Source organism: Strongylocentrotus purpuratus, unplaced genomic scaffold, assembly GCF_000002235.5.
Source record: "Strongylocentrotus purpuratus isolate Spur 01 unplaced genomic scaffold, Spur_5.0 spur5_scaffold_12, whole genome shotgun sequence".
NCBI classification, from domain to species: domain Eukaryota; kingdom Metazoa; phylum Echinodermata; class Echinoidea; order Camarodonta; family Strongylocentrotidae; genus Strongylocentrotus; species Strongylocentrotus purpuratus.
In genome coordinates this window covers 14,618,061-14,643,915 of record NW_022145597.1, presented here as the reverse complement: position 1 = coordinate 14,643,915, position 25,855 = coordinate 14,618,061, and the positions used below count along the sequence as shown (strand labels likewise).

The 25,855-nt window shown below is 36.7% G+C and overlaps 1 protein-coding gene across 1 annotated transcript; it reads right to left on the bottom strand.

The window, feature by feature from the left end:
* Positions 1-402: 402 nt before the first annotated feature.
* LOC105440483 lies at positions 403-25,855 on the bottom strand. Its single transcript, XM_011670693.2, has 8 exons — positions 25,165-25,855; positions 21,613-21,758; positions 20,873-20,975; positions 20,353-20,431; positions 14,603-14,833; positions 13,807-13,946; positions 11,713-11,824; positions 403-1,098 (listed from the first exon to the last, which is right to left on the bottom strand). The coding sequence occupies exons 1-8, from the start codon at positions 25,267-25,269 to the stop codon at positions 956-958; spliced, it is 1,059 nt and encodes a 352-aa protein (XP_011668995.2). The 5' UTR covers positions 25,270-25,855; the 3' UTR covers positions 403-955.

Below are 25,855 nucleotides of genomic sequence, written 5' to 3'. Positions count from 1 at the left end.
TACTGCTTTCTTAAACTCTTTTAAATCTAAATTAAAAAAATACTTCATCTGTTTTTAAATCTATAATAATATTTGCATGTTAATACGTCTCCTATGTTTTGTACACTGTTTTGTTATTGTTATACTTTTTATAGCCAATTGTTGGAAGTTGTATATGTATCTTTTAATAACAGGGAGCTGCCTCGACAGAACCTTATGGTTTTATTTGCAGTTTCCCCAATTCATTTCTATTGCTGTTTAATTTTTTATAATTCCGATATATTTGTAGACATGTTTCCATTTTGTGTGTATTTTGTGTTTTCTATATTGTATATAATCTGTATCTTATATGTTTTTTATGGACTTGAATTGAAATAAAACTTGAACTTGAACTTGAACTTGAACTTGAACTTGAACATAATGAAAAGAAAAACAAAAGTTGTTTCAATATTACGAGGATGATACTGATAACACAGTCCTGTATAAATGATACTAAGCGATCTTTTAACTAGTATAGCCGAGTAAAAGTATAATTTATATTCATATTAATTTTTAATTATGATTATAACTACCCTTGGATATAATTTTGTTACTACTGCTAAAGTAAGTAATTAGTATATTGTAACTTAAAACGTATGAAAGACAAATATTTGAGGTCTCCAAACTCTTATTCTGAAAGGGTAATAGTGAAAACATCCCAGTTGGGCATTTGAAATTAACTTGACACAATCTTTCGAACAAACATCTTTGTCGTTTATCAGTGTTTTTATAATTATTATATTTATATTATTATCAATACATTATTATTACTAATATTATGATGATTATGATTACTATCATCATTATTTGTATCATTATAAAGTCATTTAATATCATCAATTAATGAGACAATCAAGACCCGTTCAGTTTGACGCGGCAAAACCTTGGCGGCTTTCTTTGTGGCGGTTTACTGACCGCGCCATATCTGTACAAGCCTTTACTCGTCAGAATCGCGGCCATGGCATGATCTTTGTAAGACGCACTGCCGTGAGCAATCAGATGAATTGGCCACTTCCAACATGCTGTTGATTGATGAGCTTAGCACAGCTTGGTCACTGGAGTTGGAAGTAACATGAAGACCTGTGTAATAATGAAATGAAATCATTGGAATATTTATTAAAAAAGGACAAGTATTACGGCGATTTGTAATCATCTATAGAAAACACATTAAAGGGTCAAATCACCTAAAGAAAAATAATGTGTTAATGGCTCGAAATATATTTAATCAACTTTAATCATCTATTTAATTACCTAGCATTCTATAAGTTAATACCTTAGTCACACCAGCAAGACCAACACCAGACCGACAACAGACCAAACGAAAATCAGTCTGTTTTGAGACAGTCTGCACAGTCGTTAGACTTTTTATGACTGAGGCATTACGGTTATAAAGGAAATGACGCAAATAAAGGACTTGGGTTCCGTACGAGCCCTATTTTAATGCGTGCGCGTGCGTCGGCTAGTAGAGTTTACTCAACAAGTCGTTCTTAAATAATACAGGGCAAGCCAGTGTGTTTTCAAACTACAATCTCTTTGTAGATATATAATGTTTGAAGCTCATATTTTAAAAAGGTATAGCGACATGGAACCCCTTAGGCCCTATATCAAGAGCAAAACATGTTTTAGTTATTGTAACATTTTAAAGATTTGGTATCGTCCTATCTATAAAGTGAAGATGGAAGTAGGCAGAGGCGGATCCAGCCGGCGGGAATAGGGGGGGCCCAATCCGTGAGAAAATATTAGTTTCGACTCAACCAACGGTGAATAAGCGGGGGGAGGGGGGGGGGGGGGGTAGGGGTTCCATGACACATGCTCCGCCACGATTGCTCCGCCGACATTTACTCCGCAAAACGCGACAATTGCTCCGCGACATTTGCTCCGCGACAGTTGCTCCGCCGACAGTTGCTCCGCCGACATTTGCTCCGTCGACATTTGCTCCGCCGACAATTGCTCCGCCGACATTTGCTCCGCCGACAATTGCTCCGCCGACAATTGCTCCGCCGACATTTGCTCCGCCGACAATTTCTCCGCCGACAATTGCTCCGCAAAACGCGACAATTGCTCCGGTGACAAATGATCCTCGAACGACAGTTGCTCCGCCGACAATTGCTCCGCCGACAATTGCTCCGCAAAACGCGACAATTGCTCCAGTGACATTTGCTCCGCCGACATTTGCTCCGCCGACAATTGCTCCGCCGACAATTGCTCCGCAAAACGCGACAATTGCTCCGGTGACAAATGCTCCTCGAACGACAGTTGCTCCGCCGACAATTGCTCCGCCGACATTTGCTCCGCTAAAAAAGTGCCCCGTAAAATACAAAGGCTACTACGACAATATTATTGTTGCTCCTCCCCAGAAGTACCCCGCAAAAAACAATGCTCCGCCGACAATTAAATTGCTCTCTGATCCAAAAGTGTGGCCTCGTGGAAGACATGAATGCTCCTTTGGCAATTAGTGCAATAAATGCTCAACAGTTTTGTGCTAGTCCCCATAATGTTTGATTTAAAAAAACATCAAGTTTTAGCTCCTTATGCAAGTTCTCCGGAGAAAGATAATTACTCCGCTCAAAATCTGTTTCATTTATTACTCATTAGCCGATCCAAAGCTCAAGGTTATCTCTCTCTCTCTCTCTCTCTTGCTCTTCCTTTTCCTTTTTATACCCTTTTCTTGTCTTCTTAGCTCTTTTCTTTCCTCTCGTGCTATTAGTCTTCTTTCATTTTCATCACTTCTTCTTTTTTTCCCCTCTCGAGTTCTATTTCTCTCGTGAAATTCTAACGTAATGTAGTACATGTAGTACATTCTTGTTTAGAATAGTATTTTCAATAATATCCAGTCCGTTTTCTATAGTATATGTTTCTTTCCTTCAGTTAAGTGTATGTAGCTTTATATTAGTGTGTAAAACACCCCGCCTCATTCGAGTATTTTGTTTTCACTGACTTTAAGGGGCTCACGGAACCACCGGAAGAAGAGCAATTGGCTTATCGTGAAGAACTGACATCAAACTGCAACAAAATGATTTGTATAAATAGGAATAAGCAGAAAGGCTGCCATCTAATTTTCCCGTCTGAAAGGGTTCTCTTCTTTACGTATAAGTGCCCTTCGAAGCTTATTTTGATCCCTCCCCTGTTGCTTTCTAGAACTTCCACGATGACCTAATACATTGTATCAGGGGCGTCGCTAGACCTTTTTCAGTGGGGGGGGGGGGGGTGTAGAGGCCAACGATTACCGACAAAACTAGCCACCAATTACCGACAAAATTAAGTGTCTCAATATCTACAAATAACCATATAAACCCGGGGCCGAAGGCTAAATTGTTTTTCTTATGGACTATCTATAGTACTTGCGTATGCGCAAATGATCAATTTCCTCGACGACACAAATATTATTATTAATTATTTTGTCAACTTAGTCAACATCATAGCTATATATTTTAATGCAGGCGCGGAGCTAGGATCTTATTTTAGGGAGGGGCGGTAGTGAGCAAGCGAAGCGCGCTCGTTAGGGGGTGTCGGTGTTAGGCCTTCCGCGCGAAGCGCGGAAGCTTAGACGTTTCCCTAAATTATTAGGAAAAGAAGACAATTTATTGTACCGTTCTCGACCTGTCTAAATGAAGTTTTCCCCTCCCGCGCGAAGCACGGAAATTTTGGCGTTTCATCAAAATATAGAGAAAGGAAGACGATTCGTCGTATCGTTGTTGACTCTTAAATCCTTGTTTGAATTTAGTTTCCCTGAAAATGTTAAATCTCTGATTTCTTTAGCTGATAATTATAGGAAAGTGAAACTTCGAGAAAATACAAGTATTGTAGTTGTAGTCACTCTCGAAGTCGTCACAGCGGATACAAAGTCACAGTTCGTAGGGGAAAAAAATTGTCGGCCGACCGACAATATACATTTCACCGACTTCAAACTTCTGCATTGATATAGTACACGAGGATCGAGCAAAAATACCGACACAGCTGACCCGACACAGCAACATATTTACCCGTGTCTTTTTTGATTCCTTGACGAGACGACTCCACCCAACGACCCCCCTTTCTTTTACCCCCACTCCTGCTTTCTCAGGCTCTTACCTTCCCCCTCCTCTCTTTCACACCCCCCACGTTTCTTTTGTTTCCCTTTTCTCTGTTTTCCTTTTTTTTCCTTTTCTTTCTTTTCCTTTCTTTCCTCTCCTCCCTCTTTTTTTTCCTTCCCTTTCTTTCTTCTCTTTTCTTTCCTTTCTTTTCCTTTCTTTCCTTTCTTTTCCTTACTTTCTTTTCTTTTTCTTTTCTTTTTTCTTTTCTTTCCCTTGCCCTCTCTTTTTTCCCTCCCCCTTTTCTCTTTTTTCCGACGGCAGCACAATTTTACCGATAATATCCTGAGAGGTGGGGGGGGGGGGGGGGGTGTCGCACCCCCCCCCCCCCCCCACCCCCCCCCCCCTTTGGCGACGCCCCTGTAATGCTTTACTTGCAGATGGTTTACCTAGTAAGATGCATGTGCTTGATTGCATTGAGGTCATTTCAGGTCTTACATATTGATGAGCTAACTAGGAGGTATGCGCGTATTGGGGAATGTGGCTTGCTGCTCTACTTTAAAAAAAAAACTTCCCACGACATGGAATGAGTGTTCAGTGTGGGACGTACAGTGATAAATGGAAAGTTATTTCAGTATATTCGAAATGACTTCTAGGTAACTCCTTTTTCCTCCCACATCCTTATCCTTTTTTCTTTCTCTTGCGTTTAGAAACATTGTATGAAGCGCATTATAAATGAAATGTATTATCAGGTGGGCTGTATATAATACAGATCACCTTGTTTTTTCGTTAGAATATTTTTCTTATTTCTAACCACTCTTTTGTTAGCACGATAACTTGAAAATGGCTCAATCAAATGCCTTGAAATTTGTATAGGCATGAGGAAAGAGCACAGGTTTTCAACCTTGACCTTGATTGATAACGTCATCCAGGCGCAATTTTGTGAAAATCAAAATATGATCATATCTTCATAACGAAAAGACATTTCTCATTCATATTTACCAAGATCAAGGTCAATATCAGTCCGGTCAATTTCACGTCAAAAAACGCGAGCGTACGCCATTATTAGCAAAAGCATTTCATAAAGAATCGCGCGCGCGTTTTCGTTTGTCACGGCCGAACGCAAAATAATTCATCCTGGCTTTTTTTTGGACACAGTATTCCTCATGTTTTCCCGAACAATTTGATACCATGTTTATCTCTCTATGACCATTAATAAGGGAATGAGCGTCCGTTCAAGATAAACGTCCGTGCGCGCGTGCTCATGTAATACATAGCATATATGGGCAACAACATGCCTACACAAAACCCTTATGACTCTTTGGGATTGACGGGAACCCTCAATTCATTTTCATATTCGGTTAGAGTATGAGTCGGAGATGTGATTCCATGTCTCATTTTGCCATTAAGTATATCTTGTCATCATCATATTGATCTTGGAACTCAAAATACGAATTTGCATATTATGACGTCAGCATATTTATGGAAAATTGATTGTATCTCTTTAAATATTGATTGATTCTCTTCTTAATGTTAATATCTTGAAGTTGAGGCAATTGTCTACAAGTTAACTGCATATTATTTTTCATTTTGATGACATCATAGTGAAAATTGCGATTAAAGGTAACTTGACAGATTTTCTTAATTTGCGTGTTAAGCCTGTGGAAGGTACCAATTTAGTTCAAATCATGGATCTACATGACATTAATCTTTGAGCACTATCTAGCTTATTTTGTGCTCTATGTAGCTGAGACTATGGGCTATAAAAGTTGTGTCTTTTGTTCTTTGATCAGATGGTGGGATCATGTTGAAATTTTCAACTGAAAGTTAAATTCGCAAATGTTGTAGAACATTGTAGGAATTATGCATATGTCACGTTTGTCCTATTTGTGAAATATAAACGTTAGCAGTTTTCTAGTATTCAAATTAAACAAGGAAACCCCTTTACTTTATATACTTTACTGTCAGACACTATTGAGTGACTGACCAATTTTTTTCCTCTGGTAATAAAATACATTATATGAGCTTAAAGGGTACATGAGCATTTGTCCACATCAATAACCCACTTCTTGTAATGGCCAAAAATAATCCGATTGAATCTATGCGCAGCACAATCTAGGTAAACATGACGGGTAGAGCATTTCATGGAAGAAGATGAAATTGTGAAAATGCATTCTTCGTTATGTCAATTAGGGTCAAAGGTGTAACTGCTTATTGTATGGGGTCAATTGTCATATATCGTCTCAATCTATCTTACATAGATCCATAATGTTCAATATACTACACAGTTGAAACTTTTCATATGGATAGACCTTAAAGGTAAAGACCAGTTATGGTCATGCGATTGCATTGTGACAGAAACGTTGTGGAATCGATCAGAAAAGGTTGATCATCTAGCATATAAGTATCGGTGTATACTGCGAGGTTTTGGAATCATCAAAATGATAAGAAATTTGGCCCAGTCTTCGTAAAGTTACAAGCACTGTACACAGAAAGATGTATATGGGAATATACGCACACGTGCGCGACATGTGCGTTTATCTCTCACAGACCATGTAGATAAACTAATTTACCAAACATATCAATTAGTAGGCGGTTTCCCCGCAAAATTGTTATCATCATGTATTAGTCAAAACATATTCTTTCACATGATTGGTAATAAGAGCTTCCTTTTCATTTTTTGAAATTGGGGCGTTTTTCAATACTGGTTTTTACCTTTAATAGGAAGAGCATTTTAGAAGATAATATAAAATCGTGAAAATACATTCTTCATTATTTAAAACATTAGCATACGTATAACCTAAATTGTCAAAGTGACACATTCAAGTTATTGTTATTCCCATTCATTATTCTGCCATTAATTTGTTCGCAGGATATCTCATGAATGAATAAAACCATTATTATGAAACTTGCCATGATGATTAATATTAGCATAACTTAGAATTGTGACACTTTTCAGTAACTCAAAATCATCGTGACGTCATCCAGGCGCTATTTTGTGGAAATCGACTTTTAATCATATCTTCATAACGAGTCATCAAAACTGAACCATATTTAAAACACACGAACTTCAGGTCAAGGTTCGACATAACGTCTCATCAAAATCCGCGCGCGTCTGAATTTTAAAATGCTCAAATTCACTTTTTAATCAAAACAGAGTATGTTCTAGGCCATTTAAAGAATTTCGAAAATTATGCTCGCGCGTTTTTGCGTGTAACGCCATTACACAACAATGAAACGCAATTTTTTGTTCTTTCATGATATTTCATAACGGAATGCGCGTCCGTTTAAATTTGAAATTCAAAGAAAATCCCAAATATGTCAACTAATGTATGACTAGAAACTGGTAATCTAACAGATGGCCATCGTACAAGTTATAGGTCAACTACAGATCGGGTGATTTATAAAAAAAAATACAAATACAACCCCCTCCATAGCAGCTGGGATATACCAGAGATTCGCCGGAAAAATAACGATGTTTTAATGACGTCACTATATGGACCAACATTGCCCAAGCAGACGACATCCCATAGAGAATGAACATAATTGCAAAGCTATTATTTGTCAAATTATAATGAGTTAAGTGTATATAAATGTAATGGCATGTCAAACCATTTAAAAGGGGATATGACCCGATTCTGATAACTAAAATATTTTGCTTGTAAATACACAGGGTTGGGGTTAATTAACAATCAAAGAAACCAGACTTTCAAATTGAAAACCCCCTGGAATGATATTAAGGACGGAATTGTTCCCTCTTGAAACGCCGAACATACCCCGATGTGTACAGCTGAATATACAATGGCGTCTTATTTTGTTTACAAGCGACAGATTCCTTTATTTTTGTATCGCTGCATTTGTCATCAAAATAAAACCATGCGCGGGGTTAAGAGTGAGGCAATAGATTATACATTTAGCCTGACGGTAGTGAAGTAAGAGAAAGGACACAAGAAAAGATGAAAACACAGGCACTGAAAATGTGTGAGATGTCATGGGGCATCGTCTGCTTGTGCAAGTCATGTCCATACTGTGATCTCACACATCTCAGTAGCGTTCGGAGAGCTCTTCCGGTGCTATGCCCATGCTGTATTTAAGCGTTTTGTAATTTATAATAATCGTTACTTCGAATATTTCCAAGCATTGAATTTTGATAACCCTGTCGAATCAAAGTTTCAACTTTGCAATAATTGAAATAAATTTAGTTTTTAAAATCAATGAATATCAACTTTAAGATAAATTGCCGTGTGCACGAGGACATGTAATACAGAGCATATAATTATAGGCAAAAACATGATTACACAAAATTCATCACAGCTCTTTGGGATGCACCTAGACCCCAAATTGTTCTTTTATTTTGATTATATGAGTCGGAGATATGATTTCATTTCTCATTTGGCCATTAAGTACATTTTAACGTCATCATAATGGCCTTGGAAGTCAAAATACGAATTTGCATATTATGACGTCGACATATTTACAGAAAATGATTGTATCTCTGCAAATATTGATCTTCTTCTAAATTTTGATACGCTGTAGCTGAGACAATTCTTTACAAGATTATTACCAATATCTATTCATTTTGATGACGTCATTAGATTTATTGCTTAATATGCGTCTTATGCCTATGGGAGGTGAATGATACTACATTCCAGTCTAGACTTGTTCATTATGTTGCGTATGTAGTGCGTCGAAATATCAGTTCAATGATTGGTAGGCTCTGCAATCAGGCGAAAATTTGAGCTTGTTTAGTAAATTAATCATATAACAATTGTCTATCGAATTCATGAAGGGGGCGCTATACCACTTTTAATCATTTTCATCGTCATTTAAAACAAATAAATCATCATCATCAATATCTTTATTATCGTATTTATGAATATTATCATTAGATCATCATCGGCACACTTTCATGATACAAAAATAGCATACGGTATCACCTAATTCGTCAAAGTGACGAATTAAAGTCTAGTTATAATTGTTAATCATATCATTATGATCATCTGTATTATCAGCATATTCTACAATGGCAGTAGTATAGTATAGTCATGTAGAAGTAGGCCTAGTAGTAGAGGTATCATTCTGATCCTTATTATCCTGATTATCTTTTGCAATACGTCTATATAGACGATAAACTCACGACAATTTACAATTGTCATGAATCATTGTCTTTAAGCTTACCATTAAATGCATCTGGTTCGAATTTTGCTCAGGTATGTGGTACGTGATGATTTAAATGGTAGAAATGAACTTGTGTCCTATTCATTCTAGTCTTATTCATTTGCATTATGTTTTATTCATTCAAGTTCTAATGTTTCTGACTGTTTTAAGACAATATTTTTTTTGTCGATCATAGTTCTATGTAGCTTGATATCTCACGGTAATTTTGAGAGAAAAGCAATGCAAGCAATGATTTCTGAATTGCAGCGACAATCGCGTTCGCCTTTGCTGTCCTTCAATAATATTTGACAAGCAGTATTAATTAATTTTTCAAGGACTCAAGATACATTCGTTTAACAGTTGATTACCCTCGGTTGATTCTTTTGTTCGGATTATTTGGCGGGGAAAATGTATTATTGAAAATGTATTAGTGAATGTATTATTATTCTTATTTGTTCATCGTCTCTACGATGCCCTTTGAATCAAAAACAGATTTTAGTGTTAGGCTTCCTGAAAGAAATTTCAATTGTTGTTAAGAATTTTTTGGTTGCACTCTGTAGATTATGATGATGTGTTTGATTTTTTTTTCAATACAAGATCAAACACATGAAGAAAATCTACTGGCTGCATGCCAATAAGTTCTTGACAACAATAACAAAATGTGAGCTAGTGCTATTCGGTGTGGCGTACACTTGGCAATCACATGGTAGATAAAATTATGATCATCAGTACTGGGTCAAATAAATTAAAGAGAACTGAATTTGAACCCGGGCCATAGGCTACCCCCTCTCGTTCTCTCTCCCTCTCTCTCCCTCTTCGTCGCCTTACTTTTCCCTCTCTTACCTCCCTGTGCATTTGTATGCCTCGATAATACAAAAAATAAACAATAAGATTCTTCCTCTTCCCCTCCTTCTTCCTAGTACATGTAGTAGGAGTAGTACTAGAAGCAGTATCACAATAATAATGACAACAATGGTTATTATGGTTGGTGGTGTTACTAATGTTATTTTTGTAATTATTATGTTTGTTATTGTGATTATTATCCTTATCATGATTATTATCGTTAATATAAGTTATTATTGTAATTATTATAATCATTACTATTGTTATCTTTATGATGAATACGAACGTGATGATTTTGATGACGATTAGTATAAGTATATAGTATTATTATAATTGTATGGGACATGACTTTTTTCAAAACTGGATTCTACATTCCCGTCTTTCGCGAGCAATATCTCCGTCGTTTTAGCTTCGTTTACGCTGAAATTCGAGTATGTTGTAGCTGAGACAATAAGCTATCTTAAATTTGCCCTTTATTTTGTCTCAAATTTTAGTTAGACCAGCCCACCCATTCTTGTTCAAAACAAGTATTACAAATCTAGTTATTATTATTGTCATCAACATTCATTCATTTCATTTCATCTACATTATTTCATGAAATGCATTCAGAAAATGAAGAAAAAAAACACGAAAATAACCCGTGAAAAAAAAATATTGTCGGCGAAGCATTTGTCGTAGTACTAGTAGCATTTGTATTTTATGGGACACTTTTTTGGCGGAACAATTGTCGGCGGAGCAAATGTCACCGGAGCAAGTGTCGCTTCAGGCGGAGCAAATGTCGGCGGAGCAACTGTTGGCGGAGCAATTGTCGGCGGAGCAAATGTCACCGGAGCAATTGTCGCGTTTTGCGGAGCAATTGTCGGCGGAGCAATTGTCAGCGGAGCAAATGTCGGCGGAGCAAATGTCGGCGGAGCAATTGTCGGCGGAGCAATTGTCAGCGGAGCAAATGTCGGCGGAGCAAATGTTGGCGGAGCATATGTCGGCGGAGCAAATGTCGGCGGAGCAATTGTCGGCGGAGCATATGTCGCGGAGCAAATGTCGCAGAGCAATTGTCGCGTTTTGCGGAGTAAATGTCGGCGGAGCAATCGTCGGCGGAGCATGTGTCGGGTTACCGGGGTAGGAAGCACTTTTTTGTCCATTTTTTCAGGAAATATTTTACCCCTACTCAGCCAGCCGGTAAATAAGTGGGGGGGGGGGGGGAGGGAAGGGGGGGGGGATGGGTAAGACCACTTTTTTGGTGTTTTGGCCTTCTTCGTGAGAATTTTTCTTTTTTTAAATAATTATTTTTTTTGCTGTTGTTGACCCGTCAGCCCCCACCCCATGGATCCGCGCCTGCAAAGGATCCAGCAAATTTGTCAGCCGCTGCTTTTTATGTTAATAGTTAATATGAGTTCATAGGTGATCTTTGACAAAGGCCTTTTTTTAAACTTCATTTTTCCTGGGTTACCATCTAACGTTTAAAGTAATCAGAACTGTATTAATTTCCTTTACTTTTCGATGCATCAATTCCTTTACTCATACGATTTATAAACTTAATGTTCATATCATTTTTTATAATTTCCTCTCAAAAGACTAAACAAAATATCGTATTGAATTCTCCGTTGAAAAAGAAAAGGGAAGAGAGAGAGAGAGAGAGAGAGAGAGACCTACAACAAAAAATAAGAAGAAAAGAAAAAAAACTGACCCCGAATTGACACCGGTGTTATGTCCACAGTGGTGTTTTCAATATTCAGCAAAAAGAAGAACCTGTTTGCTAAGATTCGACGTCCTTGGGTCTTCATCAGGCGTGGAAAGGCCTGTTTTGCGTCAAGAATAAACATATAAACAATACATGATTACGATTATTGATTACACTCAAATTTAAATAGTTATTACATTGAAATGAATTTCAAAAGAAATGGACAGTAGAAATAGTATGCAGGTTGTTTGTTATTGAATTCCTACTGAAACGCTTTAATCTTTATTCTTTAATCTCATCCTAATTTCTTCCCCCGCCTATTTCGGGTCTTTTCTATTTACTTGTCTCGCGTCTTTTAAATTAATTTTACGTTTAGCACGACTGATATCTTTGATCATACTTAAATTCACAATTACACTATGTTTCAATTTAACCATCAGGAGAAGTGTCATAATTACAATACTACAATACTTGATGTTTCTTGTCAAATGTATAGTTTTATAATTTGTAATAAATGTTTTATATGTTTATGGTTTGTATATTAAAGTCATGAGGATCTGTACATGCTAGAGCTAATTAACAGAAGGCTCATTACACATGATGAATAAGGAACATGCTACCTCATATTCCTTATTCATCCCTTCTTCCTTTCCATACTCATTGAATTTTGATATAGAGTTTTAATATGATATTTTTTTATATATATATATATATATATATATGATGTCATAGTTCTAAGACTAATGTACTTTTAACTTGTAAATAAATGTACTTTTCAATTGTATTTCAATGGCAATTCAGTTGTAAGACTGCGACGATGAAATTTGTTTAATAAAACCCTTCTATATATATATACGAATCATAATCATAATAAAGCAATTCTCAGGTTTTGTGGTTCGGCGGATAAAGTCACCGGATTGTGGACAACAGGGTACGGAGTTCGAATCAATGCTACATCACTAACGTCCTTTGTCAAGACATAAATCTGCATTTGCCACACTTTATCCAGGTTAGCTAAATAGGTATACCTTCCCAGAACTTCCTTTAATTATCTTTAAAATGGTAGAGCGCAACTAGTACAACACTCTTTTCCCTTCTTTTCCAGTAGCCATACTTTTCGATGTTCCTTTTCTTGACTTATGGTCAGTGAGGGTTTGAGTTAAAGCCGATTAAAATCAAAAGTTATGAATTTTTGAAGGTACAATCAATAACACATAAATTAGCAACTCTGTGACGTACCTTGCGAGTGTCTCCTTCCATTTGCCCTGTACTACAAACCTTCAAAAATCGTAATTTGTTTTGATGAATAATATATACATGCTTTGTGACGATTTACATTCACCTAAAATGTGATTAAATTTTAAAAATATAGTTGAGAGAAAATGGTGATAAAGTAGTGACTTCAATGCTAAATGTATTATTATAGGTAAACTGAAAATTTGAGTTAAAACGGAACATTATTAATAATACAAATTGGAAAAAACTGAATCTAAACGATTCCTTATTTCTCCCAACTACCTGTATATTATTAAAATTTAATTACATTTTAGGTGAAAGTAAATCGTTACGAAGCAATGAATTGGCTCTATATATTATTCCAGACATTTCAGTGTTGAAAGATTTTTAAAAGTCTGTCTTATGTCTTATTTTCATGGAAAAACGGTTGGGAAAATTCAAACATGGTTGGGAGAATTTACTAGTTAATCAGTGTTAGAGGCAGAGAAAACCATGAATATCTTTGTGGTTTGAGAATCTTTTTAGGATTTTTTTGCCTGTTATAGGTTTAGTACAGTAGAAGGAATATAATATGTAACATTTCACACACAAATTACACATTCTTCATCAATCTTCAACAATGTTACTGAGTCACTTTAATATATTGTTTTGTAGTTCCTTTTGTAGTTATGGACTTGTTGATTTAATTACTCATTATTCTTAAGTATCATTTGAGATGTCCACACTTGTACGAGCACTCCTTTTTATTGGACCCCTCTGTTTCCAATATGTATTCCTACGTTTGTTGTGAATGTTTATAATTGATTTGTAATGTTTTGTTGGAAACATAAATAAATTGAAATTGAAATCGCAAATTAAACTAACCCTCACTTGAAGGGGTCCAGCACCAATCCCACTGAATCTAACTCCGTACTGTCGTTGGGTTGGGACTGAAGCATAAGCCGTGATGGTCCCAGCTGGGGTGGGCGAGCTCACTTGTATGTATTCATACATACACACCGTTGCTAAAAAGAAAACAAGACAATGGTATGTAGATGAATAGTATAATTAAGTTGGTTTCTATTGAGACAAGCATAAGCCGTCAAAATGAAACCTAGATCACTACATATTGTGAATTGATTTGCAAAGTTTCACCATTCGACTGACAACATGAATAAAATTATTTTGGACACGTCTTAATCAGTAATTCGACTAATAAAATCAATTATTCGTAACAGGTGAATGAAATTATTAGTATCTAAATAGCTTTAGTAAAATGGTAGTAGTAGTCATGGTAATGGAAGTAGTAGGAGTCATGATAGTAGTTGTAGTGAGTAGAAGTAGTAGTAACAGCAGCAATAGCAGTAATAGTAGTATTAGTAACAGTATCAGTAGTAGTAGCAATAGTAGTAGTGGTGGTGGTGGTAGTAGTTGCAATACAGTAGATATAAATAGTGGTCGTGGTAGTAGTAGTAGTAGTAGTAGTAGTAGTAGTAGTAGTATTAGTAGTAGTTAGTATATTAGTAGTAGTAGTTTTATAAGTAGTTGTAATGATTATCAAATAATAATAATCATCACTATAATAATCATCATAATAATAACAACAAAAATATCAATTAAATTAATAATGATCATAACTATGGAAGTAAGAATTAAAATGATATATTAGTTTGATGATTACCAGCATTTGACGTGAATTGAGCACTAGATGCCGAAATATCTAGATGATTGACATTTCTCCGCTGTGTGATCTGCAGGTTTATTTGTTTTGCTGTGTCAAGAACATATACGACAAGTGGCACGAAAGCCTCTTCCAGTGGCAGTACAAAGTACTCGATGATAACACCCAAGCAAGGAGTCGGTACATCTATAACGTTGTGCTGCTTGTAAACAATGCGAGCTTCACCACATCCTAAGTTTGACCAATGAAAATAAAAAGATGAGAACATTTAGATCACAAATTGATATCGACTACTAAAAACTCGATTTTTTGTGTATTTAAAGCTTCTCTTCAGAATCGGCTTCAAATCGTCTAAAATCGCTTCCTCCTCCAAGGGGGCCTGAAACACAATGAAACTTTAATTCTATTTATCATATGACTATTCAAATCATCGACCACTAAGATTTTAGAAAGTTTGAATATTTATATCCTTAAATGCTTTTCTTAATTATTCAAAAATCGGGTCGTAGTCAGGTTTGCAGTGGGGGTTTTCAATTTCAATTCAACTTTGTTTAATTTGAATAAAAGCAGACATAACTAAAGGTCAAAAATAGAGAGCAGATGCAAAAAAAAAAACTATCATGGAACCATGGGTACCATAAAAAACCGAGGGGTCTTCTCAAGATAGTCCCCTTTAAATAAAATAAAAAAGTAGAAAGTGCTCGAATGCAAGAGGAATGGATATTCAAACAGTTAGCTATTTGACTATTATGCAAAACATTAACAGATTTGAAGATGCTATATAACATTGAACGATATATGACAAAAAAGAAAGGCATAATAACTTTTAGATTTTAAAAAAAGGTGTAATTTCTTAAATTTCCTCTGAAAAATGTTATAAAAAAACAAATGATCTGATGTCGGTTGGACGAGAATGACATATAATTGGTGATTTGTGTCTGAAAGTGAAGAGAAAAAAGTTTATTATGAAACCATGAATGATATGTTTTGCTCTAGTATGGTAGTATAATGATGTAACGAACTATTCAACGCAAGCGTATTGTATAGACTTTAAGGTAAAAGGCCATTTTTTATGTTTAAAAAGAAAGCAATGTTGCACATAAATGATAATTCAGTTGATATATCTCGAGAAAGACTGTTCTTGAAATGTGTTAATAAGTCTAATAGAGCATAATCAAATACAATATATTGAGTATTATATCCCTTATCGTAAGATTGTTGCATTAGGTGTGTACACAACAAGAAAAAGAATAGTTTTACTGTAAAAGACGTTTCCTGCCGACTAGATCGAAATAGTTCATATTTATTGATGACGTCACGCATAGTACCTTTTTTCCCTAGGGAAAAAAAAAGGTACTATGCGTGATGTCACAATAAAAAAACGCATATTCCTGAACTATGCGTTTTCCAAGCGAGCGCGTACATGATTTCAAATGCCTCCGCGCGGTCAACTCCCCTGGTGTCACACGGCGCTCAAGCCATTATGCAATTTACGCTGTGCGATAACTGCACTACACTAGCGCCAGCTAAACATAATACATCCTTCAATGTTATATTTTAGCCGTGCAATTTTCTTTTTATTTCTTTTCGATCTGAACGTAGATGTGAATGTGAGTATAAGGTTCATGTTATTATAGAAGTGTACAAGGAATAATACAGATGGAAGGGATATAAAACAAATATAAAATGACTCATTCTCGGAACAAGCTAAATCTATTCGCACTCAGGAACATCATTAGTACTTTTCTCCCTCGGGCCGATGGCCCTCGGGAGAATAGTACTAGTTGATGTTCCTTCGATGCGAATAGTTTCAGCTAGATCCTCGTGTGTCATTGTATATTTGTATACAATGACATAACAAATCTTTGAACCATGTAAAAGGCACCTCTCGTAAAAATATACCAACGGTGTAGTTTTCGTCTTAAGGATTTGATTGAATAAATTGTGTAAATCTATAAAAGCCATTTCAGTAAAATACATATCAAACCAAGCTGATTCTCTTTCACAAGGAATTGTGGTACAAGAGGTCATATTAAGGATATATTGACTGCTTTGAGAGGCATAGTGGTTTCTATAGGGTCAAGGGAAACTCACAACCTGCTATGACCCCAAGGCGCTTGCGCCGCGGGGTCATAGCAGGTTGTGAGTTTCCCGAGACCCTATAGAAACAACTATGCCTCGAATATTAAAAGCAGTCAATATATATTTTATATACCGAAAAAAAGGAAAAAGGAATGGAAAGGAAAAAACCCCAGTATTTTGCGATCGAGACTAGTACACAAAATGGCGATCGGTCGTCTGCGCTGCGTGGATTGGTAGATTCGTCGCCTGAATGCAGCGACCAAAATCGAATTGCACTCAAACACCGTTAACGGTATTGCGCATCGGTCATCGCACAAAAGAAACTTATACGGTAACACGTAAACCAAAATGGGGATCGCAGCAAAATGACGTCACGTTTCACAGCCATGGAAAAAGTGCTATGAAAAATGGATATAAACCGGTAGAGCCGGGGAAAATGACTATGAATTTCAATTAGCGGGCATGGTTAAGAACATGACTGCATTTTCAACCAATCAGAAGACAGGATTAGTAGAGAATCTTAATATGAGGTATATAAAAACTATTATAAACGATTTTTTCAAGATTTTTTTGAAAACAGGAGTGACTTTAGCAATTTCCAATTTAAAGGGAATGACGATGCCGGTTTACAATGAATTATTGTAAATATAACGTAAAGATTTTAGGATAATGTATATCCCTTTTTTCTTTTCTTTTTTTTACAGTAGAAGGATTTAAGTCACCATTCATCATTTGAGTTTCTTTAAAATTGTTAACTATGTTGCATTTACAGGGTTGAAATTACAGATGTTTACATGGTTGAGGCAGAAATTTAAGAATCATTAATTTCAAAATCACAATTATTTACAGGAAATATATTGCACACTTAGTGCAGTGATTGGCAACTTAATTTTTATCATATTCATTTCCATTTAATAATATAATGTGGAACCCCTTTCTTTGATTTGCATGTAATCCCGTTCATAACTTCCCATGTGTTTATTGTTTCCAATATAGATGCATAATAGATATTCTCTCCTGGCATCTTTTAAAAGTTAATCGACATAATCATGTACATCTGGTATCCTTCCAAAAAACAAACCTTCATTTCAGCAAGTACTAGATTACCTAAAAACTATTTTAACGCATAGGAACAAAATCGGAATGATTCACGCTCATGCTGCTTTTCAAGTTTCAAGTAATCAACAATCATGCGAACTTCTAATACACCCACGTGAATACAGATAACAGGCCTACCATCAACAAAATACAGAAAGTGTCTTTGCAGTTTGCAGGGACAAACCCCTGTCAGTCGTACACTGTTAAAACAAGTATTAAAAAACTGCGGGTTAAAAAATTGTTGATTAAAAAACGCTCAACCATGGTTAAAAATGTAGTGTTGATTAAAATTTACTTTTAATCTTGCGTTGGTTAAAAACAGTGTAGATCAAAATTATTCCTTTTAACCTATGTTGGTTAAGTCTAAGTCGTTGGCAAAAATTGTAACCCAGCATGGATTAAAAACAAAATTCCGACAGTAATGATAGCCCCCTTCCGGTTAAAGTTTAATCAATGTTGATTAAAGTACTGGTCACGTGACCCAACGGAGCGATATCGAAGCCCGTAGCTAGCGATCGCTCGACATACAAATAAAGTACATGCAAAGTACATGCAGTTTACGCGTGCGACAAAATTAACAATGGAGGTTGTCGCGAGGACCTGAGAAATGGGGGTTTGGACGGTCTTATCTCCGTGTTTTCAGGTAAGAAATTATTTTAATATGATCATCATCAATTCTAAGATTGTAAGGAAGAAGTGAAATAAGGTTCTTGCTCAAATCAAAAACGATTTGTGTTCCCTAGGCTGTACGTAGCTCAACCAATAAGTAACATTTTACTTGCACCGTGCATCTGGCTCTCGTAAGCACACACACACACTCATCAGTCTGCAAGAATCTTCAACCGTGAAGGAGGCAGACCCAATTAAAGAAGAAGTGTAGGCTTATTACGGATCACCTGCCCAAATTGCATGCATGAATAATAATCTTATTTTTTAAATCTAATTGTTTAAAACAATTAAATATAAAATTTGAGCAAGAACCTTATTTCACTTCTTCCTTACAATCTAAAGCTACAGTCCCATATACGTCCCGGACCGTCCCGGACCATCCCGGACCCCATCCGGGGTGATCCGGGATTCGGTCCGTGTTGACACCGTGTTGGCACCGGGGTGGTCCTGGATGGTCCTGGATGGTCCTGGATGGTCCTGGATGGTCCTGGGCGGTCCGGGAGTCGACCCCGGATGTTTTTGACGGTCAAAAACTGCCGGGGTGGTCCGGGACGGTCCGGGACAATAGTTTGATCCGGGGTGATCCGTGTAGCCACCGTGCTGGGTCCGGGGTCATCCGTAGTGGCGCCGGGGCGGTCCGTGTTGATCCGTGGCAGTCCGGGAGTGAGTTATTGACCGCCCAGGACCATCCAGGACCATCCAGGACCATCCAGGACCATCCAGGACCACCCCGGTGCCAACACGGTGTCAACACGGACCGAATCCCGGATCACCCCGGATGGGGTCCGGGATGGTCCGGGACGGTCCGGGACATATATGGGACCGTAGCTTAAAAGCATCACACTTTTTTTGAACAAAACATCCCGGACCATCCCGGATCACCCCAGACCATGGTCCGGGATGGTCCGGAGTGGTCCGTGCTCGTCCGTGCTGGTCCGGCTTTATATGGGACTGGGGCTTTAGCATTGATGATAATCATATTAAAGAATTTCTTACCTGCAAACACGAGGATAAGACCACCAAACCCCCGTAAGTTTAACCAACATCGTGTGAATCAAAAAAGAATTAACCTACAATGGTTACAATGTTAACCAACGACCCATGTAAGTTTAACCAACATCATGTGAATCAGCCCCGAACAAAGCATAAATAACCAACAAAAGATTAAAGTTTTAATCAACAAATGGTTAAAGTTTAATCAACACCATTTTAACCAACATTGAGCAAAATTTTTTAACCAATAATTGATTAAAATTTTTAATCAACCACAGGTAAAATTTTAATCAACAGGCTGTTGGTTTAAGTTTAACCAACGATTGTGTGATTTACCTGGTAATCCGTGGTTGATTAAAATTTTAACCAACTTGATTAAAAATTGTAATACTTGTTTTAACAGTGTAATGCATAACAGGGGGTCTGAGATTGGAGACCTTACAGAGCCCCCAGTCAATAGACCGAAGACGTACAGACCAGGGGCGGATCGAGGATTTTTTTTTTTTTTTTTTTTTTTTTTTTTTTTTTGGGGGGGGGGGGGGCCCAAATTTATCAATTTGAAATTTAGTATGCTAAAATTTGAAAATTGTGCTGGACAATATTCGGGGGGGGGGGATAGTGAGCACTAATCTACGCCAGGGGGGGGGGTCCATCTCCAAAAAAGGTAAAATTAATGTGTTTTTTAACGTTTTTTTCCCCGGGGGGGGGGGGGGGAGGAGGGGGGCCGGCCCCCTGGATCCGCCACTGGTACAGAGCTATAGGCTCTCCCGAGGGCTTTAGGGACCGTGGTAAAGTGTCAAATTAGAGTCTTTGCCTGGAGACTTGAGAGATTCAGTGGCCCATCGAGATTTAAGATGTAAGTACAATTGGGGTGATATAACAGTTGTAATTCCTCTTGTAAAACTTACCCACATCTCCCTCGGCTGGTCCAAGACGAAAGTGAACCCGGCCCTGTTGAGGCGTTCCTTCATTTTGTCTGTTGACAACCTGCAAAATATTAACATTGACAATGACGGATTAAAAAGTATTTCAGAGAAAGAGAGGAGTTCTTGAAAAGGTGCAACACTAATTTTTGAACTTTTTCATCCTTTTTATGTTTGTGTGGAAGAGTATCATATAGAAGATGTCCCCTAAAATCTTGCTGATCAAGATAATTATTTATGATTGGAAATCGAAATTTCATTTTTTGTTTTCCTAAACGATCTTTATAACACTACAGTCTATTGGGGAAAATGAGTATGGTAAAACCAGTCACTCGAAGATTTTTGAGGCACTTCATGATCATTTTTAGGGCTTTAATATTACACCATATCACAGACACTGGGAACACGTAGGGCGGTGCATCTCAGATTTAACAATGTTAAACGATGCCTTTAACTCCTCTGACAATCGCAATCATGTTTTTGAGGGGGAGGGGGTAGAACTTACAAATTGAACTTGAGTGCCAAGATCTTGAAGGCTCAGAAGCAATGACTCGTAGCATACGTCAGTCACATCAGCACTATTCAGTTCAATTATTACGTCATCATTCCTACATAAATAGTAACAGACATTAAAACTAACAGAATGTGCCGAAATATGAGGCAATCGTTTGGTTTTATTAAAATGATGGTAAATAGATGGAATAATCTTTTGAACTTTTGAACTTTGAACTTTGAAGTTGAGAATTCGGTTAATGACATTGACCGTAGAGCAGCGCCATATTAAAAAAACCTTTCAGTAACACGATCACAAAGGCTTTCGAGAAAAAAAAACTTTCCATCACCTTTTGAAATGTGCACATGTTACATTTTCAAAATATTTTTTGTATTGTTTCACAGTCCACAAAATAACAGTTTAGATATCCTTAAGATCAGCAAGAAACAACGATGACAGTAAATAATCGTTAACGCGAAATATGAGGAACCTTTTAAAAAGCAATGCTTGTAAAATATAGGTTCCCATATACCATTGAAGTATACAAATTCCAATGCAAAAAAAAAAAGACGAATCCGGAAAATACAATTGATACACCATGAATACAGGTATGTGGTTACTATAGTCATAATAGTCACTCGAGCATTAGGTAGCCCGAATATGATATGGAATAAGCAAAATGGGGAATTGAAATTGCGCTCGAGCTGATTTCTTGAAAGTCTTTAAGACCTTGGTTAGGGTTCAGATCTTACTTCAGATGGAGTTGTTTGGCCAGTCCATCTTCTTCGACCTCGACCAATCGATGTTCCCCCTCGGAATTGGTGCTCAGCTTTGCCCCAAAAGAAGTGAGTTTATCAGCATCTGCCTCGTCGTACTGCAGCATGATACGGTTCGTTTTCTATCCAGTCAAGAGATGGATAAAGATTTGGGATAAGGATTAATATATATATTCATACCTAATTATATATAACCCTAATTGTTGTATTATCAGGATATATATATATATATATATATATATATATATAACCCTACATGGTACTTAAACTGGACATCATTAAAACTGGTATATTTCCCTAAATCTAACCCTAACCCTAAATTGAAAACAATATAACTAATTAAACTAATGATTAATGATTAAACCTATTGTTTATTCGGAGGCCTTTTAAGTTTCCTCTACCTGCAAGCGTACGTATAGGTTAATAATTCTATTTTTCAATCGTTAACAGGACACGAAAATGTCCTGCCAATGACCATGTCTACTAAATGACTCATTTTTGCACTACATATGTCCGTCTAATGACGTTGTAAGATGTTTATACATTACACACACATATACATTTTACACATAATATAGGATTTCCCCGCCAAATTCGCGAGTTTGTCATTCAAATTCATTTGTCTTGCGTTCAAATTCGACGGTTTTAGTGCTGTCGGGTATATCTTGGGTTTATATTCCTTTTCTAGATTTCAAATCTATGAAGTTTTCGTTAGAATCTATGTATGTTTCATTCAAATTAATAAACAAAGTGCTTCTTTCGCTATTTGGTCATTCGATTTAGCGCAACACGATGTTCTGACATCGCGACGGTGTACTTCTAGCATTCTAATTCATTTGTAGCATTCAAATTAGCACTTTGTGCACTCAAATTAATGGTCAATATACATTTCTCGTTTATTAAACACTTTTTATAGCTCATTCGTTTTCGTTCAAGGCCATTTTTTCATGTGTTTTTCATCCTTCTTTATTTTCTTGCATTTGTACTCTTTATATACTTTTAGATTTATCAGATATTCATCAGCCTTTAAGTTTAATTGTTAAAAAAAAAGGACTTACATCTACGGACTTGATAGTCTCAATATTTGTGTAAATCTTCATGTAAGGAAGTTGTTTGTCTTGTGTTTCGTCATAAATTATCACAATTTCATTATGGAGGAAGGGTACAATATCGTGACTGGGTAGGTGTTTTTGTATCCCCACTTTTCCGGGGTATATGAACATGTCCGTTCAGAGATGCCATATCCCTTGAATAGGCCCCTTCTTTACCTAATGTCTGACTACAAACATATGCTTTGTCCTCAAAATTAATAAATTGAATAACAGAAAAGACCCCAATGGCAAATCATGTATTTAATTGCATTTTTTTAAAGCTGTAAACGTGTGTTGCATTTCTTCCCCCCAACATTCGTAACTTGAATAAACCTAATTCGAATACGAATGACAGGTGTTAATTTGAATGATAAAAATAACGATCTATAAATAAATATCTATGAAATCCTTCGACCAAAATCCTAAATTAAATACAAAGTCGGGAAAATTGAATGATAATTGGCATGGCAAAGCTGATCTGCGCTAGCTTAAATGCAAAGTAAATGAATTCGAATGACAAACTCACGAATTTGGCCGGGAAATCATATATATTTCTTTTTGGGTGTGTGCGTGCATGAGTGTGCGTGTGCGCGCGTGCGTGCGTGTGTGTGTGTTTATGTGTACATGTGTACATAATTACATGTTTATATGTAATGTAAAAGGAAATGAGAAAATAATGTTTGCTTTATTAATAGCAAAGTTCTCCATTTTTGCTGTCCTCCCTTTTGGAAATGTGTGCGTACAAGATACAAGTTTATGCTCAATGGAAATTATTCCCTTTTACTTGTATTAGTATAATGTCTTTAGATTATATGATACATCACTTTCTTAGTATTCTGATCTAGATCTTGTTTATAGTAAACAGGAAAATGTATACTAAATTACGAGGATTTGCTTTCTTTTTGTCATAGGTGGGAAAACAATGTTACCGTGATTCCTAAGGAAATGCCGATATATTCCAAATAGGAATAGAAATATTCAAATTTGAGACCAAATCTTGATGCAGATGATTGTGTTGTCTCAGATTTAAACTTGAAGGCAATCCTTTTCACTTGTTGTGATTTCAGCAGGCCTCAATAAATTTCTTTTTGATGATTCCAAACATCATAAGAATTTTTAATATGTTACCATTCTCAATAATTTCTACATTGTGTTATTTTCACAACAAAATCGCATGACCAGGGTTATAAACCTCCGTTTTAATACCCCCATGACATTGATTTCAATGCCACCCCTCCCCCATTCTGCCTAAGAGAAGACCAGCGGTCGGTGAAAAGCACAAAATCTCCGTTTTACCAGTTTTGTATAAATCATTTTGGTTGTTGCTATTAAATACAGGACTGAATTGAGACAAAATCCCCTGAAAAGAATTCCTCCTCACAAAAAGAAACTATGAAAATAATCGTTTCATAGGAGCAATAACCTCGAATATGACAGTTTCGCCGAAAACAATCTTCACATAATACAATGAACTATGCCAGTTCTGATTTATTTGAGTTTTTTGTGGTTTTACTTTGTAAGGGATCCGGGTTCTGAAAAGATTCCCGATTCTAAAAGCTGAGTAATAACAAGTCCATTGTACAGACAATGCCGTCGGGTACGATAACGCACTTTCAGATGACTTTAAGAAGAGAATATTTTCAGAATGGCTTCTGAAGCATGACAAGTCTTTCAAAATGCCGATAACCATTATAATTATTGCTGACTTTGATGTGAACTCATTCGGTAATCGGTACATGTTGTGAAATGTGTGGCCTGTCTTGAGGATATAGAGGGGAAAAGTCTGCATAGCTTCCGGTGATTAGTGGCAATGGAATGGAGATACAGAACCGCAAAGCTCACATTCATACTTGGAAGTCTTTTCAATTGGCCATTTTCGTAATGTAATCAAATTGAATGAACAAATTTAAATAGTCAGAATGCGAATTGCTTATGTTACTTGTTGTTAGGTAGGACAAGCTATGACGTTTGCCCTACCTAGCAACAATCAATGTATGATAACATTACGCATATGTTCGTTTGAAGAAATTTTGTTTTATTCGCAACAGGTGAATGAAATGATTAGTAACGAGGCACTGAACAAAGATTTGTGCATTAAATTTGTTTACATTACCAAAATGGCCTATATAGCAAGTTTCCCCAGATTGTTGAGTTGATTTTTTTGGAGAAAAAAAAGTTGCAACCATGCTTTAATTATATACATATATATATATATAAACATAGAACACATAATTTAATGTTGATAATCCTCCGTCACGGGAATATACAAACTATAAATAAAAGGATCGAAATACTAGTCGTTGCTTGGCGACGGAATTATCATATTATGTATTGTTACATCATAGTTAAAATCATTTCATGTCAATCTCTATCTCCATTTGCGTGTAGAGAAAATAGAAATAATTTTGTAAATCTACAATATTTTAACACGACTGACCTCATCCGTTTCATCTTCTCCTGTTTCTGGAGCACAGCTACAGTCAGGTACCTGTTCCTCTTCTTCAACTGGCTCCGCTCCTTTACAGCACGTGTTCCCATCCATACTCAATATTAATTCACAAACAGGCGGTTAAGCGACTTTGTTTCTTGTTCAAAAACACTTGCAATGCGACGAACATTCGATATCGAACTGTGCGAAACGCTGACCGAAGTGAACTGGCAAGCCTCGAATATCCTTGGTACTATTGCATCTCGAGCATTGTAGTGAATACAAATTCGGGAGGGGCGCTACTCTGATCATACTCGTACTTCACATGGAATGTGCCACTGATCTTTAGGGGTTAGTTCACATCAGTGCTATGTTCTACTGGGTCGCTCAAATCCCGACCCATTAAAAAGGGAAGATTTCTTCACTTTAAATTGACCTAGGTTTATTTCTTGAAAATCGTTGCGATCGTGTTTCTTGAATATCGGGATTACCTTATAATTAAAACAATTTTGTTTGTGTTTTGTAGGGGATTCAAACAAATATTGCCGAACAGACTTTGATTATTAAGGCCTTTGTCCAGAATACGTGTTCACTTTGAAACCGTTTCGATTTCAGTCAAAGCCCCCTCGCCGCGCTAGTGAACATAATGACGACGTGTTTTCATCGTGTGCCCCACTTTGAATTGAATGACCCCCCCCCC

Excerpts from the sequence above, each read along its gene's own strand:
- LOC105440483 (XM_011670693.2), bottom strand. The coding sequence starts at position 25,269 with ATGGATGGGAACACGTGCTGTAAAGGAGCGGAGCCAGTTGAAGAAGAG. Across the intron at positions 20,432-20,872 it reads TTGGCACTCAAGTTCAATTT|GTTGTCAACAGACAAAATGA; the intron begins GTAAGTTCTACC and ends AATATTTTGCAG. Across the intron at positions 11,825-13,806 it reads CTGGACCCCTTCAAGTGAGG|GCCTTTCCACGCCTGATGAA; the intron begins GTTAGTTTAATT and ends GACGCAAAACAG.